Source organism: Anomaloglossus baeobatrachus, chromosome 5, assembly GCF_048569485.1.
Source record: "Anomaloglossus baeobatrachus isolate aAnoBae1 chromosome 5, aAnoBae1.hap1, whole genome shotgun sequence".
Lineage (NCBI taxonomy): Eukaryota > Metazoa > Chordata > Amphibia > Anura > Aromobatidae > Anomaloglossus > Anomaloglossus baeobatrachus.
In genome coordinates this window covers 534536762-534553867 of record NC_134357.1, presented here as the reverse complement: position 1 = coordinate 534553867, position 17106 = coordinate 534536762, and the positions used below count along the sequence as shown (strand labels likewise).

At 41.6% G+C, this 17106-nt stretch overlaps 1 protein-coding gene across 1 annotated transcript in view; it reads right to left on the bottom strand.

Moving 5' to 3' along the window:
* Positions 1-3061: 3061 nt before the first annotated feature.
* Positions 3062-17106, bottom strand: part of LOC142312156 (uncharacterized) — a 186704-nt gene continuing 172659 nt past the window's right edge. The window contains 1 exon segment of the mRNA XM_075351058.1: positions 3062-4643. Coding sequence (XP_075207173.1) covers positions 3371-4643 — 1273 coding nt within the window. The 3' untranslated portion in view covers positions 3062-3370.

Sequence of the window (17106 nt, the reverse complement as noted above, 5' to 3'; positions counted from 1 at the left end):
TTTTGTCAAACGCAGTGTTTACATTTGTCAAAAGTGTGCAGTTGAGTTTTCAAGCCAGAACGCAGTGTGCGCACATACCCTAAAAAGGAGGTTCATGCTCGGAAACTCTCAAATGTGACTGAATTACAACTCTGTAAAATTGAGTGGGCCTCAAGAACTTTTTCACACAGTGCCCTGTAGGATTGGATTTTTTTTCCGCTTAATAATTAAGACCTTTATTTATATATGGCACTTTAGGTTTACTTGTGTTATCTTTGCCTAATACTTAAATTTCGTAATCTGAAACATTTAAAGAGAACCAACCAGCAGGATTTTCATATACAGTGTGTCCACCCATATCCTGTCCACCGCCATTAACTTGAGAATGGCGGCAGCTATAGGAATAGAAGTGGTGTCTAGGTATAGTAAAGTAGCCATGTGCTACACAATGAAACCCCCTATAGCGCCACCTGGTGGAAAGCAATGGAGTTAGCATTTTTATCTCAAAAACGAAACGAGAGAGAAAAAACGTGAATTAAAAAATTGTAGGGCATCATCAATTCAATATGAATTGACAACTTGCATACAGAAATACTATGATATGAAACCCATGACCCCACCCTGAAAAACATTGAATGTTGGTCACGCATATGGCGCTCATTTAACTTTGATGCTCAAAGTGGCCACTTTCAGCTGCAATGCACATGTGGACTCTGGACAGCATACTGTATCTTGCTGCACGTTGTGCAATATGGCAGGTGACACGTTTGCACTGTGATACGTCGTCGTAGATCCTGCAATGTTGGTGAAAGGGTCGCATACACGTGCTCTTTGATGTGACCTCACAGAAAAAAGTCCAATGGGGTCAGGTCAAGTGAGCGTGGAGGCCACTCCATGCAGCCACCATAACCAATGACTTGTAGGAAGGTCTCCATGAGGTATCATTTCACGTCCGCAGCCTTGTGAGTTTTACACGTTCTTATCATAGCATTTCTCTATGCAAGGTGTCGATTCATATTGAATTGAGGATGCCCTACAATTTTTTAATTCACTTTTTCTCTCTATCTCATTCAGTTTGAGATAAAAATGCTAACTCCGTTGCTTTACACCAGGTGGCGCTATAGGTGGTTTCATTGCGTAGCGCATGGCTACTTTACTATACCTAGACACCACTTCTATTCCTATAGCTGCCGCTGTTCTCAAATTAATGGCGATGTACAGGATATGGGTGGACACACTGTATAAAGTAAAGCCAGTGCTTTATTGGTGCTAGGATGCTGAATCTAAGCATACCTTTTGTTCTGAGATTGGATAATTTATATGTAATCTTTCTTTATTGATAAAGAGGTGAAAAGAAAACATTGTGTTTATAACATTTAAGAAATAAGAAGTTTCTTAAAACGCAGGGCTTGGATCTACTCCTGCCTATTAACGCATTCATTAGTTAATACAGAGCAGCTTTCTACATCTTTGTTTCAAGTATTCTTATTAATTATTTTTTTCAATATTGCCTGCTAGTATTATGCTGACAGGAGCAAATGGGTTCCATTTTAACTTTATCAACTGTAGCAAAATAGAACAAGACAAAACTTGTAAAAATACTGGAGAGAGAGAGGGAAAGGGAGGAAAAAAAAGGGGGGGTTGGGAATTAGGGGTATCATATATGGAGCCAATAAGTCCACAAGTTAGCGGAATATCCTAAGACCCAAAAATGGCATGTAAGTCAGGAGAGATTATCCAAGACTGTCAAACCTGTACAAATTTTGAGTTATCTTCCATCGCTTCCACTGATAGATCCTCCATATTACATATATGAGCAAACTCCTGTTGCCACTCCCGCATAGTCGGTACCTCCGTTGTTCACCAACGTCTCGGTATCACTGAGTGAGCAGCTGTAAGACAGAATCGTAGAAGACTCTGCTTCTGAGATCCAATGGAGCCCGGAAGCAGTGATAAAAGAGCTATCTGAGGGGTTCAGAGCAACAGTGTCGCCAGTTGTCTTTGTGTAAACCAGAAATATCTTCTCCCAAAAATATTTTATTTTCACGCATTCCCACCATATATGAAGCATCGTGCTCTTTTCTGTTCCACAGCATCAGCACGCATCAGACACAGAGGGGAATATTCCATGCATTCTTACAAGGTAATGGTACTACCTTGCCAAGATCTTGTAATTATTTTCTTTTGCGTATCCAGCTGAGCACGTTTGATGGGTAAACGGATATATCTTCTGCTTATCCACCTCAGTAAAAGTACTTCTCAACTTGGTTTCCCATTCTTGTACAAATCATGGGTCTGTGTCTGCAGAAGAGACGGCACAACTCATGGATCTGTATATCAATGAAATCGAGTGGGAGGGTGCGGAGGTTTGGAGAAACAATTTCTCAAATGAGGTTGAAGAGGAGGAAGTCAAGTCCCGTCTCCCCCTCAATCCAATGTTCACAAATGAGTTACGTTGTTTGTATTCCAACCATGAGAGTTTGTATTGGATCTAAACCCTGTATCTCTGCAAAAGAGAGTATATCCTCCCCCCCTCATATCATGACAAATACGTAAATCATTATTAGCAGTCCAACAAAGGAATTTACCTTGTGTGGAACCTGGAGGGAATTCTGGATTGAAGAATATGGGAGTTATCGGATTAAAGGGTCTTGTCAGAATAGATTTCCGTCGTAAATTATCCCAGACTTTTAGGGATGCTTAGATTGGATATTTTATTTCAGAAAGATGTGCAAGTAAAGTTACAGATATACACTGCAATATGATTGATAGGTGCAACAGGAAGGGAATATGTGGTTCGGGTCTTGCTATCTATTCCTGCCCCTGTGTGCCTTCTTGGCCTTGGTAGATTGTATCTAGGATTCAGCATCCTAGTGCCAGTATAGCACTGGTTTACTTTATATATGAAAATTCTGATGGTTGGTTCTCTAAGTGTGACAAACATGCAAAAGAATAAGAAATCAGGAAGGTGCAAACACTTTTTCACACCACTGTAGGTCAAAAGTGTAAATAAAAATAATTTTTGTTAATATCCTTAAAAAATTCCAAGAGTGAGAACTCATCACCACATCAATTGAAGACAATATCATCTATGAACCTACGCCATAGGACCATGTTCTCACAAAGGGAACTTGTATATGGATGTCCTCTCACCTACCTGAATAGTGGTTGGCGTAACTTGGTGCGAACCTAGTCCACATGGCTATGCCCCACTGAGGGACATAGTAGACTGACCCATTCTTAAATTAGTTATGCATTAAAATAGAATGTCTGCACTTTTGCTCTTTGTTATGCGTTTATTTGTACAGTTTGTGAAAAAATATGGTTTCTTTCCATGTGAGATTTTCTTGGTGTACAACAAACTAAGAGGTTCATATAAAACACTTCTCTTCTAAATGACTTCTTCCTGTGTGAGATTTAAGATGTTCAAAGAAGACATTTCTGGGTGAAACATTTTCCATTCTGAAGATGAAAAATGCTTCTCCTCCATATGTAATTTCTGGTGTTTAACAAGATATGCTTTATCTGCAAAACATCTCCCACATTCTGAACATGAAAAAGGCTTCTCCCCGGTGTGAGTTTTTTGATGGGAAATAAGTTGTGTTTTTTTTGCAAAACATTTCCCACATTCTAAACATGAAAACGGCTTCTCCCCTGTGTGACGTCTCTGGTGAGCTACAAGATCTGACTTATATGTAAAACATTTTCCACATTCTGAACATGAGAAAGGCTTCTCCCCTGTATGAGTTCTTTGATGTGCAATAAGATTTGTTTTCCTTGCAAAACATTGCCCACATTCTGAACATGATAATGGCTTCTCCCCTGTGTGAGTTTTCCAATGTTCAACAAGATTTGCTTTACGTGAAAAACATTTTTCACATTCTAAACATGAATATGGCTTTTCCCCTGTGTGAATTCTCAGGTGAGTTACAAGTTCTGACTTCTCTGTACAACATTTCCCACATTCTGAGCAGGAAAAAGGCTTCTCCCCTGTATGAATTTTTTTATGTGAAACAAGTTGTGTTTGAAATGCAAAACATTTCCCACATTCTGAACATGAATATGGCTTCTCCCCCGTATGAATTCGCTTATGTTTAACAAGATCTGACTTCCGTGTAAAACATTTTCCACATTCTGAACATGAAAATGGCTTCTCCCCTGTGTGACTTCTGTGGTGAGCTACAAGATCTGACTTCTGTTTAAAACATTTTCCACATTCTGAACATGAAAAAGGTTTCTCCCCTGTGTGAGTTCTTTGATGTGAAATAAGATGTGTTTTCCTAGCAAAACATTGCCCACATTCTGAACATGATAATGGCTTCTCTCCTGTGTGAGTTTTCCAATGTTCGACAAGATGTGTTTTACGTGAAAAACATTTTTCACATTCTAAACATGAATATGGCTTCTCCCCTGTGTGAATTCTCTGGTGAGTTACAAGATCTGACTTCTCTGTAAAACATTTCCCACAGTCTGAGCAGGAAAAAGGCTTCGCCCCTGTATGCATTTTCTGGTGCCTAGTGAGATTCGTCTTAGTTCTAAAATATGTCCCACAGTCTGAACATGAAAAAGGCTTCTCCCCTGTATGTATTTTCTGGTGCCTAACGAGATAAGTTTTACTAGCAAAACATTTCCCACATTCTGTACATAAATATGGCTTATCTGCTGTAGAAATTTTCTCATGTCCAAAATGCCCTGATTTCTGGTTATAATTTTTGCCACAATCTGAAGCACACATTTTTTTGTCCTGTGTGTGAATTTTTTGATGTGCAACAAAAGACATTTTGAGGGAAGAACTTTTTCCATATTCTACACTTGAAAATGGTCTCTTTGCTGTAAGACCAGTTTGATTTTTCATGTATCCTTTGCAGGTTTTAGCATTCTTAGCAGTCTGTGATAAATCAGAAGATAAGACCTGTTTAAAAGAATCAAATGATAGCTCTTTGCTATGAAGGGATGATGAGATATCTGGAGTAATGGCATTCACTTCAGTTGTATCTTGTGTGACATTAATGTCATCTGATGTAAAAATTAAAGATTTAATTTTTCCATCCAATTTCCAGGTATGGTTACCTGCCAAGAATAAAGAATTATTTTTTTAATAAAAAATCTTTTAAAATTATAGTTTTATAACTTTTTTTCTTTTTTACATTTCCATACATGTTCAACTTACAAAGCAAAATTTAATTATTTACTAAGCCAAAAACAGCTTAAGAGCCAAGAATAGACATCAGAGCAGAAACCAGTAAAGCATGATATTCAACTCTTCTTATTCCTTCTGCTTCCCAAACACTGGAATAATAAATCACCCAAAAAAAACTTACATAGGCCAAAATTAAAAATGCAGACTCTGCCCCTAGAAAACAAAACCCCGCTTTCGTCCAATATTTGTAACTGGAAAAATAGAGGGTTTCCACATTACTTGCAGCTGAAAGCCTCTAAAAAGTAGTAAAGTTTCCATAAATCAATTCAGCAAAATCTTGGCTCCCAAAGCCAAACGTCCCCCTCATTTCTGAGTCTTACAGGGTGCTCAAACACTGTTAGCTTCCACATGTTTAGCATTGCTGTAGTGGGAATAATTTACTTAAAAACTGAAGATGTATATGTATCCAGAACCACAAGCTGGGAGCTATTTATTGGGCACAAAAATGGCATATTTGGTATTTTCACTTTGCAACAAGTACTGTGCTCTAATTTCTAGAAAGAACTTGTGGAGTCAAAATAGTCACTAGACCTATAGATTAATGCACTGAGGGAAATTGAGTCATTTTGTTGGTTTGTTCTGTTCTGGTTCTCTACCATTCTGGCGGTTTAGGGTTCTTAAAATAATTATGGTAAACCTATTCCAGCAAAATTGGGGTTCCAATAGCCAAATGGTGGTCTTTCACTTCAGAGCCCAAACTGTGGGATATTCTCAGATTCAGGAGAAGTTGCAAACCACATTTTAATAAAATGCTGTAACTAATTGGAACAGAGTTTTCCACATAGTTTGCACCTTGTATTTATGGATTTTGTTACACCGTGCTGAGAGGCGTGATGGTCATTGTTATTTAGTATAATGAGTTGTAAATTTCTACCTATGAAATCTGATAAAAAGTATTGAAAAACAACACTATCGCTTCTATTTGTCTATGCATTTGGCCGTATATATCTTTGCAGGTAATATCTGAAAAATAATATTTGGCCAAAACATATCAAATGCTTTATATTTGTGATCTATTTTCATCTGTATTTCTTTTCTATCGACACTTTTGCTTTATCTCTATGCATGCCATGGCACAGTGTGCAGTTAACTTGCATCACTACGATGACAACATGCTCTGCAGGAGCATGTCATTATTTGGTCCATGGGAGCGCTGACACCGTCTCCTGTGGAGGGGGAGACGGTGGTGGATTAGCCATTTTGATTGGGCACTGAAACACGGCAGGTGCTTCGCTATGACGATGTGTCAGACACAAACTGGTGCATATCAAGTGGATGGAGGTCTGTAGCACCGCCCCTAAATAGGAGATAACATGCCCTGAGTGGGAGACCACATGGCATTCAACACATATAAACTTTCCAGTCTGGACCTACAAGGCCCTTTCATTTCTTCTATACTTGGGATGCAGCACTCACCACACCCTCTGTAGGGTACCTGTCACTGCAGGACCCTCTATTATTAGCACCCCACTGATAGATTTCTTGCTCCAAAACAGGAGTCATCAGGGGAATGTATCAGGTGACATATTGGGTTTATCATTTTTAAGGTCAGAAGCACACTTGGATAGTGCTGTTGTTAGTGTGGGAGTCTTTACATGCGCTATGACCAACAACTCCAGTTCATGCACATACACAAAAATCTCTATTGCTAGCACCTCTGTCGCTCTGTTGTTCAAGACATGGCACCATCAGAGAAGGGTGAGACTGAACTAATTGGCATTGAACACAGCTATTGAGAAGCATTGCAGTGAACTGAGATAACCTCATGAGGTCACCCCAGGAATAGCAGCTGATTACACAGCAGTGTATGAGTGGTTGCGACGAGTGGTGACATCATAAGGTCAACTCGGCAATGAACTCAGCTGAACTCATGTCATCACTGCTCGTCATTGAATTTCAATGCTCATGGTCGTTCTCATGCCAAGTATCGCCAAAGGCAATTGATAAGGTGAAAAAACCTATGAGAGGTGGCAATTGGAACCGTATAGTCCTTCAATGTGATGCAAGGTGGATTTTCAGACTGGACACAATGTCACCAAAAGGTCTGAATGAACAGCTGAATTATGGTTGTTATATTTAGGGATGATGCTGATTTTCTCTGACTTTAATCTTTTTTTCTCTGTTGGTATAGAAATCTGCTCTATATGCCTTTTTGGACATGATCTATGTGGGATTTGTCTGCCCGCAATGTGAACTGGATATGAAATGATACAGTCATATGAAAAAGTTTGGGCAGCCCTATTAATGTTAACCATTTTTCTTTATAACAATTTGGGTTTTTGCAACAGCTATTTCAGTTTCATATATCTAATAACTGATGGACTGAGTAATATTTCTGGATTGGAATGAGGTTTATTGTACTAACAGAAAATGTGCAATCCGCATTTAAACAAAATTTGACCGGTGCAAAAGTATGAGCACCTCAACATAAAAGTGACATTAATATTTTGTAGATCCTCCTTTTTCAAAAATAACAGCCTCTGGTCGATTCCTGTAGCTTTTAATGAGTTCCTGGATCCTGGATGAAGGTATATTTGACCATTCCTGTTTACAAAACAATTCCAGTTAAGTTAAGTTTGATGGTCGCCGAGCATGGACAGCACGCTTCAAATCATCCCACAGATGTTCAAATGGTATTCAGGTCTGGGGACTGGGATGGCCATTCCAGAACATTGTAATTGTTCCTCTGCATGAATGCCTGAGTAGATTTAGAGCGGTGTTTTGGATCATTGTCTAGCTGAAATATCCATCCCCTGCGTAACTTCAACTTCGTCACTGATTCTTGCACATTATTGTCAAGAATCTGCTGATACTGAGTTGAATCCATGCGACCCTCAACTTTAAACAAGATTCCCGGTGCCGGCATTGGCCACACAGCCCCAAAGCATGATGGAACCTCCACCAAATTTTACTGTGGGTAGCAAGTGCTTTTCTTGGAATGCCGTGTTTTTTTGCCTCCATGCATAACGCCATTTTGTATGACCAAACAACTCAATCTTTGTTTCATCAGTCCACAGGACCTTCTTCCAAAATGTAACTGGCTTGTCCAAATGTGCTTTTGCATACCTCAGGCAACTCTGTTTGTGGCGTGCTTGCAGAATCGGCTTCTTTCGCATCACTCTCCCATACAGCTTCTCCTTGTGCAACGTGCGCTGTATTGTTGACCGATGCACATTGACACCATCTGCAGCAAGATGAAGCTGCAGGTCTTTGGAGGTGGTCTGTGGATTGTCCTTGACTGTTCTCACCATTCTTCCTCTCTGCCTTTCTGATATTTTTCTTGGCCTGCCACTTCTGGGCTTAACAAGAACTGTACCTGTGTTCTTCCATTTCCTTACTATGTTCCTCACAGTGGAAACTGACAGTTTAAATCTCTGAGACAACTTTTTGTATCCTTCCCCTGAACAACTATGTTGAATAATCTTTGTTTTCAGATCATTTGAGAGTTGTTTTGAGGAGCCCATGATGCCACTCTTCATAGGAGATTCAAATAGGAGAACAACTTGCAAGTGGCCACCTTAAATACCTTTTCTCATGATTGGATACACCTGCCCATGAAGTTCAAAGCTCAATGAGGTTACAAAACCAATTTCGTGCTTTAGTAAGTCAGAAAAAAGTAGTTAGGAGTGTTCAAATCAAGAAATTGATAAGGGTGCCTATACTTTTGCACCGGTCAAATTTTGTTTAAATGCAGATTGCACATTTTCTGTTAGTACAATAAACCTCATTTCCATCCAGAAATATTACTCAGTCCATCAGTTATTAGATATATGAAACTGAAATAGCTGTTGCAAAAACCCAAATTGTTATAAAGAAAAAAGGTTAAAATTAATAGGGGTGCCCAAACTTTTTCATATGACTGTATGAAAAAAAACAACCCTCTCCCATTTCATAGTGAAATAACATTTCAAATATGTGGGAACACATGAAACGGGCATTAGTGTAGCATGTATCCACCTCTACCAAATGAAACATACAAAATGTATCCACCTCTACAAAATGAAACAAAGTAAATAAACAGTAAAAATGCATAGGACCTCAGTCAGTTAAAAAATTAGCAGAAATTGCGATATCAGCGGAAATTGCGCAACTATTTCATCTACGATGGCATTGAATGGTGCTTCATTGTGTATCTTTTTCCACCAATATTCAGTCAAGTGACCGGGCAATGAATTCGGTGATGTACCTTTCATTTTTCGCAATATTTTGGTTTTAATGTGACCCCAGTGGCACTCAATCCTTTGCGTGTTTGCGCCCCTGGTAGGGTCAATGAAATTTTATTGATTATTCACCGTTTCGTGCAGGTAATTGAAATCTTGCCATGTAGAAATGTTCCGATAAGCGGCCCATTCATCTGATCTGATCAATGTGCCGAGTGCTATATGGCGTTGAATTATTGGTCACAATGTTTGTTCGTTCCGACAAAGCACGTAGAACATGCGTAAGTCTTGTTTCCCATCCGTTTTTTTCCACACCATTCCGAAAATCCACGGACCAACGACCTCGTTACCATAATTCTGTCGCGCTGGTGGCACGCGATTTCCCTGCAGAAGACGTCCCCTGTTGTATTTCCTATTTCCACGCATCAAACTTTCGTCGATCTGAACGATTTCTCCCAGCCCTCCCATGGCTGACGCATCATTTAGGGAACGTTGGCATACTTCCCGGATATAATTTTGCCAATCAATGTATGTCTGATTTTACATTATCGACTCTAGTAGCAAATGTTTTGTTTGCATCATGGACAGATCTTTCGCCCAAAAATATATTACGGCTAATGCGGCCTTGACCGACACTTTTGTGTGAGATTTTCAGTCCACAGCGAACGTAGTAGAGAATGATCGCAACCCGTTCCCCTGTGCGGCACCACGTATTTCTCCTTGAACTAACGCATTTTTTGCACATCGGAATTTCTTACATTTAGTGCAACGAAATCCTTTGTAATGTTTTCCACGATCGGCTTGTTGCTTTTTGGCAGCATGAACGTCACCGTTGCAACCAACAGTACCCAGTAAGCACTGTTGTTGCTGCTGATAATGCTAAACCTGCTGTAATTCTCTTACTGAAAGCAGCAAACCACGCTGACGAGCATATCTCGTTGTTTGATCCTCAGTCGCAGTTAAACTGCAGAATTCTTAGACGCCTGGATCTGCCATTTTTTGTAGAGGACCTCAGTCAGTCGGAAAACGATTCAGAATGACAACAGGGGTATTAGTGTAGCATGTAATTTTCCGACTGACTGAGGTCCTATGCATTTTTACTGTTTATTTACTTTGTTTGTTTCATTTTATAGACGTTGACACATTTTGTTTGTAGAGGTGGACACATGCTACACTAATAGCCATGAAACGTGCCATTACTCACCACGTAATAATACCGTATTTTTCGGACTATAAGACGCACCGGACTATAAGACGCACCCTGGTTTTAGAGGAGGAAAATAAAACTTTAAGCAAAAAAATGTGGTCATGACACACTGTTATGAGGCGAGGATCTGCTGCTGACACTGTTATGGGGGTAATGTCCCCAAATTCTCTACTAAGGTACCCCATCCTGGTAATGATCCTCCTGCCTTGTATATGAGCCTACTATAAACCCCCATCCTGCTCATATACCCCTATCCTGCTTCTATACCAGCATCCTGCTCATATTCCCCCATCCTGTTCATATACCCCCATCCTATTGATATACCCCCCATCCATCCTGCTCATATTCCCCCATCCATCCTGCTCATATACTCCCATCCTGTTCATATACCCCCATCCTGCTCATATACTCCCATCCTGCTATATGCCCCCATTGTTCTCATATACCCACATCCTGTTCATATACCCCCATCCTGTTCATATACCCCCATCCTATTGATATACCCCCCATCCATCCTGCTCATATACTCCCATCCTGTTCATATACCCCATCCTGTTCATATACCCCCATCCTGTTCATATACCCCCATCCTGTTCATACACCCCCCATCCATCCTGCTCATATACCCCCATCCTGCTCATATACCCCCATCCTGTTCATATACCCTCATCCTGTTCATATACCCCCCATCCATCCTGCTCATATACTCCCATCCTGCTATATGCCCCCATCGTTCTCATATACCATCCTGGTATATGGCCTGTATCCTATAGCACAGAGAAAAAAAAACAAACGTTTATACTCACCTGTTCCTCACTCCCTGCAGCACCAATCATCTTCCTCTCTGCGCCGCTGACCTGTGTGCGTGTGTGCGTGTGTGTGTGTGTGGAGCCGTTCCCCTGCAGCATCACGATGTCTTCCTGTCTGTGCCGATCAGCTGATCAGCACAGATGAGCTGACCGTCACAGACAGGAAGACGGCTCTACATACGGGGACGGGTGAGTACACTGATTCACTGCACCCCGCGCTGATGATGACGCGCGGGGGGCAGTGAATACAGCCGCACATGATCACTCCAGGCTATAGTTGCCAGGGGTGATCATGCGTGCCGGCTGTTTACTATGCGCGCGTCCCCGCTCGTCCTCCCGCCCACCTGTCAGAGCCGGCTTCTGCGCTGAGAGATGGGCGGGAGGATGGGCGTGCATATGTAATGAGCGGGACCACGTGGTCACGGCAGGCGCTGCTGCTGCCTGCTCGTGCCCCCGATGACTCGCTCCACCGCAGCACCTCATTCCCCGCAGCCACAGTCAGACCATAAGACGCACCCCCAACTTTCCCCCAACATTTGGGGGGAAAAAAGTGCGTCTTATGGTCCGAAAAATACGGTAAGTGTACGGAACCTTAGACTCTCTATAAAATATTAGTATAAAGGTTATTACTCCAAAGAATATTTTTAAATAAAGATAAGGGACTCAATATAGAATTATCAATTTGGGGTATTTTTGATAGTGTGGGTCAAATGGTACATAATATTGTTTAATTTCTTCCATCCCCCCCCCCCCCCCATTTGTTTCGCTCTTATGGGTTGATACTACTGTATATATTTTGCAATGTAAATAGCCTTTTGGACAGGTACAGGTTGCCTTGGCAACGGTGGGCCAGCACTTGCGCCACATGCTGAGAATAGTAATCTACCGCCCACTGGTGGATTTAGATTATGCAGTTGCTAATGTTCCGCCGTTTGAATGTATAAAACCTCCCGAATAGTAATGTGTGGGTTGCCATGGAAACGGTAGGCGTATTTTTGCATCACATGTTGTGAATGCAATGTTCTGCCCATCGTGACACGCGTGTCAAGTGTGTCCTCCGGGTTTGGATTCATAGAATGGGATGATGGGCGTTTCATTCACTGAGCATGAATTCACCGCCCAGAGTGTATTCCACCAATGCGTTCCAGGACTACAACCCCAAAGTGGTGCATTGTATTCAGGAACACAGCGGTGTTCAGCGTCACCGGAAGTCCCGGGTTAGAGTATTCACGTGCAGCATGGGACCAGTAATGGAGTTAAAGCGTGTGTTCCACCTTCTATCCTTATGGTGAGTAATTGAGCAGGGGAGTCTGAGTGATTGGACACCTGCCTGCCTTTTGATTGACTACTTGTGATTGGATGCACTCAAGTGCACTGGGGTATATAGAACCTAGTTTCAGGAGGTCGGCTACTTGCAGCAGCCTGATTTTATGTTCAGGCACCAGAAATAGCTCTACCTATGAGGAACTGTTTGCCTTTCCCCTGATGAGTCCTTTCTAGGGACGAAACGCATCGGAAGGCTGTTTGGGCATGAAGGAGGACAGTAAACAGGGAGAGATGTGGACCTTCCTTGTAAGGGCTGGACTTTTTGGGTATTAGGGCAAGGTGAGCTATATATAAGACCCGATGCCCACCTGGAGCTCCACCAGATGATTGCACTGTAAAGGACAGGAGGAATCCCTGGATGGGTGAGATCCCTGTGATTATATACATGCTGTTGTCTGTCAAAGATATTTAGGGGGGACATACGTGATGGCTTAGGTGAATTGGACCACTGTCTATTGTATAAGCCAGTTTCCCTTTCTGATTTAGACAATCTTTATGTCCTTTTTGAAGAGTTGATTATACATTGTGAGGGTGGCAATTTGCATTGGTTATACTCTATTTTGATGCTATATGAGGTATAACTGACATTCAAGTTAGGTGATTATTACACAGCGCACTTTGGTTTGGCTCTGTGTGCTTTTATATGTTTGGCTAATTCTATTTTCTTATAATTTATTAAAGGTTAAGTTTTATCCTCTCCCTTACCTAGGTGCTATAGCTTTCTTTTTAATTTTTGGAACAGTATCACATTTGTTGACGAGAGGCTGAATATTGTTTTCAAAGTTTATTCTCCAATTTTTTGTTTATTTCATTACTCTATAGAAATCAAATGTAAACAACATCTGAACAAAGACAAAAGGGGGAGATTTTTGGTGATCAACACTGATCACCATAACCCCTATATGGGACTAAAGGGGAAATAAATCCCTGGTAGAGACTCCGAAAACATCAAAAACCAGAAAAACGAGTCATTAACACTACCTTAATGCAGAAGGTGTACAAAATTTTATTAAATTATGACATAAGAAACACACAGGTTAAAAACAGTTCAAGGAGTGCTGGCAGAGATACAAAATGGAGGAGCATGCACCCCACTGGCTGAGTATGTGTAATACTATGGCTGGGAACAGAAGTGTCTATGACTATGCTATAACAAGTTTACCTCTCTAAAAGGAGTGCTCCATAGTTTATGTAAAAAGTTTTACAAAGAAAGGGGGGTGCCAGATATAAGTTAATGGTAGGCACTAAGGTCAATTGCCTCACACATAGCATAAAATACTAGAAATTGGTGGTACAGGGGAGAGGAGATGAAACTCTCCCCAAGCACCAGAATAACGTGATCAGACAATTGAAGCACAGCAAGAGGAGTAATTAGGACACATACCCATAATAACCGAATTAGCCAAGGAGGGGCGCAGCTCCACAGACCCCACAACCATAGTATTACACATACTCAGCCAGTGGGGTGCATGCTCCTCCATTTTGTATCTCTGCTAGCACTCCTTGAACTGTTTTTAACCTGTGTGTTTCTTATGTCCTTATTTAATAAAATTTTGTACACCTTCTGCATTAAGCTAGTGTTAATGACTCGTTTTTCTGGTTTTTGATCTATAGAAATCAAGATGGATTGTCCTAATAAAGATCTACCGTATTTTTCGCTTTACAAGACGCACTTTTGGTCCCCCAAATTTTTGGGGAAAGTAGGGGGTGCGTCTTATAATCCGAATGTACGGGTGTGTGTGTGTGTGTGTGTGTGTGTGTGTGTGTGTGTGTGTGTGTGTATGTATGTATACATATATATATATTATTATATACACACACACTACAGAGTCCAGGGGAGGTGGGGGCAGCTCTGGAGCGGTGCTGGAGGCTGAGGGAGGCTGGTGAGCTGGTGAAGGCTGCAGCGGGAGATCTCCTGCTCCCGCTCACATAATATGCACTGCCGCTGTCCATCACCGTGGTGCTGAAACCGCACCGCGGTGATGGGCTGGGACAGCGGCGCATATTATATCTGCCTGCGCCCCCCTTTGATGGCACATGCTCCCCCTGTGTTAGATATGGCCCCCATGCTGCTGCCCATAGTAAAATAAAAAAACTCTTTATTTACCTCCTCCAGCGCTGATCTCCCGGTCTCCTTGCTGCCACTGTGATCAGGCATGCAGAGATGATATCACTCTGCTGTGCCGATCACATGACCGGCACCGAGAACCAGGAAGTGCCGGAGCTCAGCAGCATGGAGGGAGGCACGAAGGGAGACATGAGGGAGGACAGCACTGGAGAAGGTAAGGAAAGAGTGTTTATTTTACTATGGGCAGCAACATGGGGGCCATATCTAACACAGGGGGAGGTGTGCCATCCATAGGGGGCCATATCTAACACAGGGGGGGGTGTGCCATTCATAGGGGGCCATATCAAACACAGGGGGACGTGTGCCATCTATAGGGGGTCATATCAAACACAGGGGGACGTGGGCAGCACACGGGGACGTGTGCCATCCATAGGGGGTCATATCAAACACAGGGGGACGTGTGCCATCCATAGGGGGCCATAGGCAGCACAGGGGGACGTGTGCCATCCATAGGGGCTATTGGCAGCACAGGGGGATGTGTGCCATCCATAGGAGACCAGTGTCAGCTGTAGGAGACATGTGCCATCTATAGGAGACCTGTGCCAGCAATAGGGGACGTGTGCCAGCAATAGATGATGTGTGCCAGCACAGGGGGACGTGTGCCATAAATAGGGGACGTGTTCCATCAATAGGAGACATGTGCCAGCAATAGGGGACGTGTGCCAGAAATAGGGGACGTGAGCCATCAATGGGGGACATGTGGCATCACTGAGGGATGTGTGCCAGCACAAGGGGGCTATATTCAATATAAGGGGGCCATATCCAGATTAAGAGGGCTAATTTTAGGATGGGGGGGCTATGAGGGACATATACCCTATATGATTTGTTAGGTGGACACTGGCATTATAAGATGGACCCCATTTAACATTAAAAAAAAATCTCTTTTCCTTCACCAAATTTGGGGGTGCGTCTTATAATCAGGTGAGTCTTATAAAGCGAAAAATACGGTAATTACTTCACTAGTATTATCTGCAAGGGGAATTGTAACCTCTAGAAATATCCTTTTCTGATTGTAATCAGAAAGTGTTTAAATACAAAAGGAAGGAAAAAAATATTTGTATTCTCTTTCCGGTCTTTACATTTATGAATTGATTGATTGATTAACACCAGACGTCCCAGAGAGGGGTCATTTAACATTTCTACCATTGAAACCCTAAGGAGCTCGAAATTCCTGGGACTTCTACTGTTAATAGATTGAAAAAAAATTCATACGACTCTCACTGCACATGGAATAATAATTTGTCTTAAAAGCTAGACCCACACTACAGATTATATATTTATCTTCCCATGATTTTTTATGTTGTCAGCACATTCTATGTAGCTGTCATTTGTCTTTGCGGTTTAGCGATCTGGGCAGGTAAAGGTCAGAATCTTCTAATTCCAGGTTGTAACTTGGATCATTTCAGGTCTTGAAAAAACTGGTCTCAGTAATGCCCAAAGTAATGGAGACAGTTTTGGGTGGTAGAGTGCGTGTGTTTGTTTAGGAGAAGATTTCTTAATTGTGATATGACCAGACTGCGCCGCAGAAAAAGCAGCCACAGCTGGTGACTGACAAGAATCTAGTGACTTCTCTGCATTTAGTGATTACTACTCACCTGGGTAGTCATATGTAGGAATCTCCTCTTTACACCACTCATCACACCTCACATAGGTCTCTGTAGTATTAATATGTGTCAGATCTTCAGCCTGAAACAAATATTTTAAAAGTCACAGACAGATGGAGAAGTCACATTTATGATCAGCTCTAATCCTGCCATCTCCACCGTTCTCATTACACAAGTATAAAACATATTATACTAGGTGGGAGTGGACTGGAAGGGTCTGATTGATGACTGCACGGAGAGGGAGGGGCGGGCGAGTATAGCAATATGATGTGGAGCGACACGGCTGATGGAGGAGGCTTTTCTGTTAGTCTGAGGCATTATTGCATAATTTAAGTTCTGTTTATTTGTGGAGCCACGTGGTTTGTAGGCTCAATTTACATAATATAACTATGATTTGAGAACCTTATTACTGTTTCTACATATATAGAGAGAAAGAACCTGATTTATATACAATATGTGCTAATTTGATGTTTACTGTTATCAGTCATATGAGAAGCGAAATATTCTCTGTATTGATTCCTAATTATTTAATAAAAAAAGATCTGATTTAAAAAAAATAAAACATATAATACTGGTGAAAAAAACAAGACTGAGCACAAGACCTTCACAGCCGTCTACACATCATAGGGAGATTTAATGACACCTCTCCATCTACCTGATAATCCTGAGGAACATCGGGATCTTCTTGTTTAC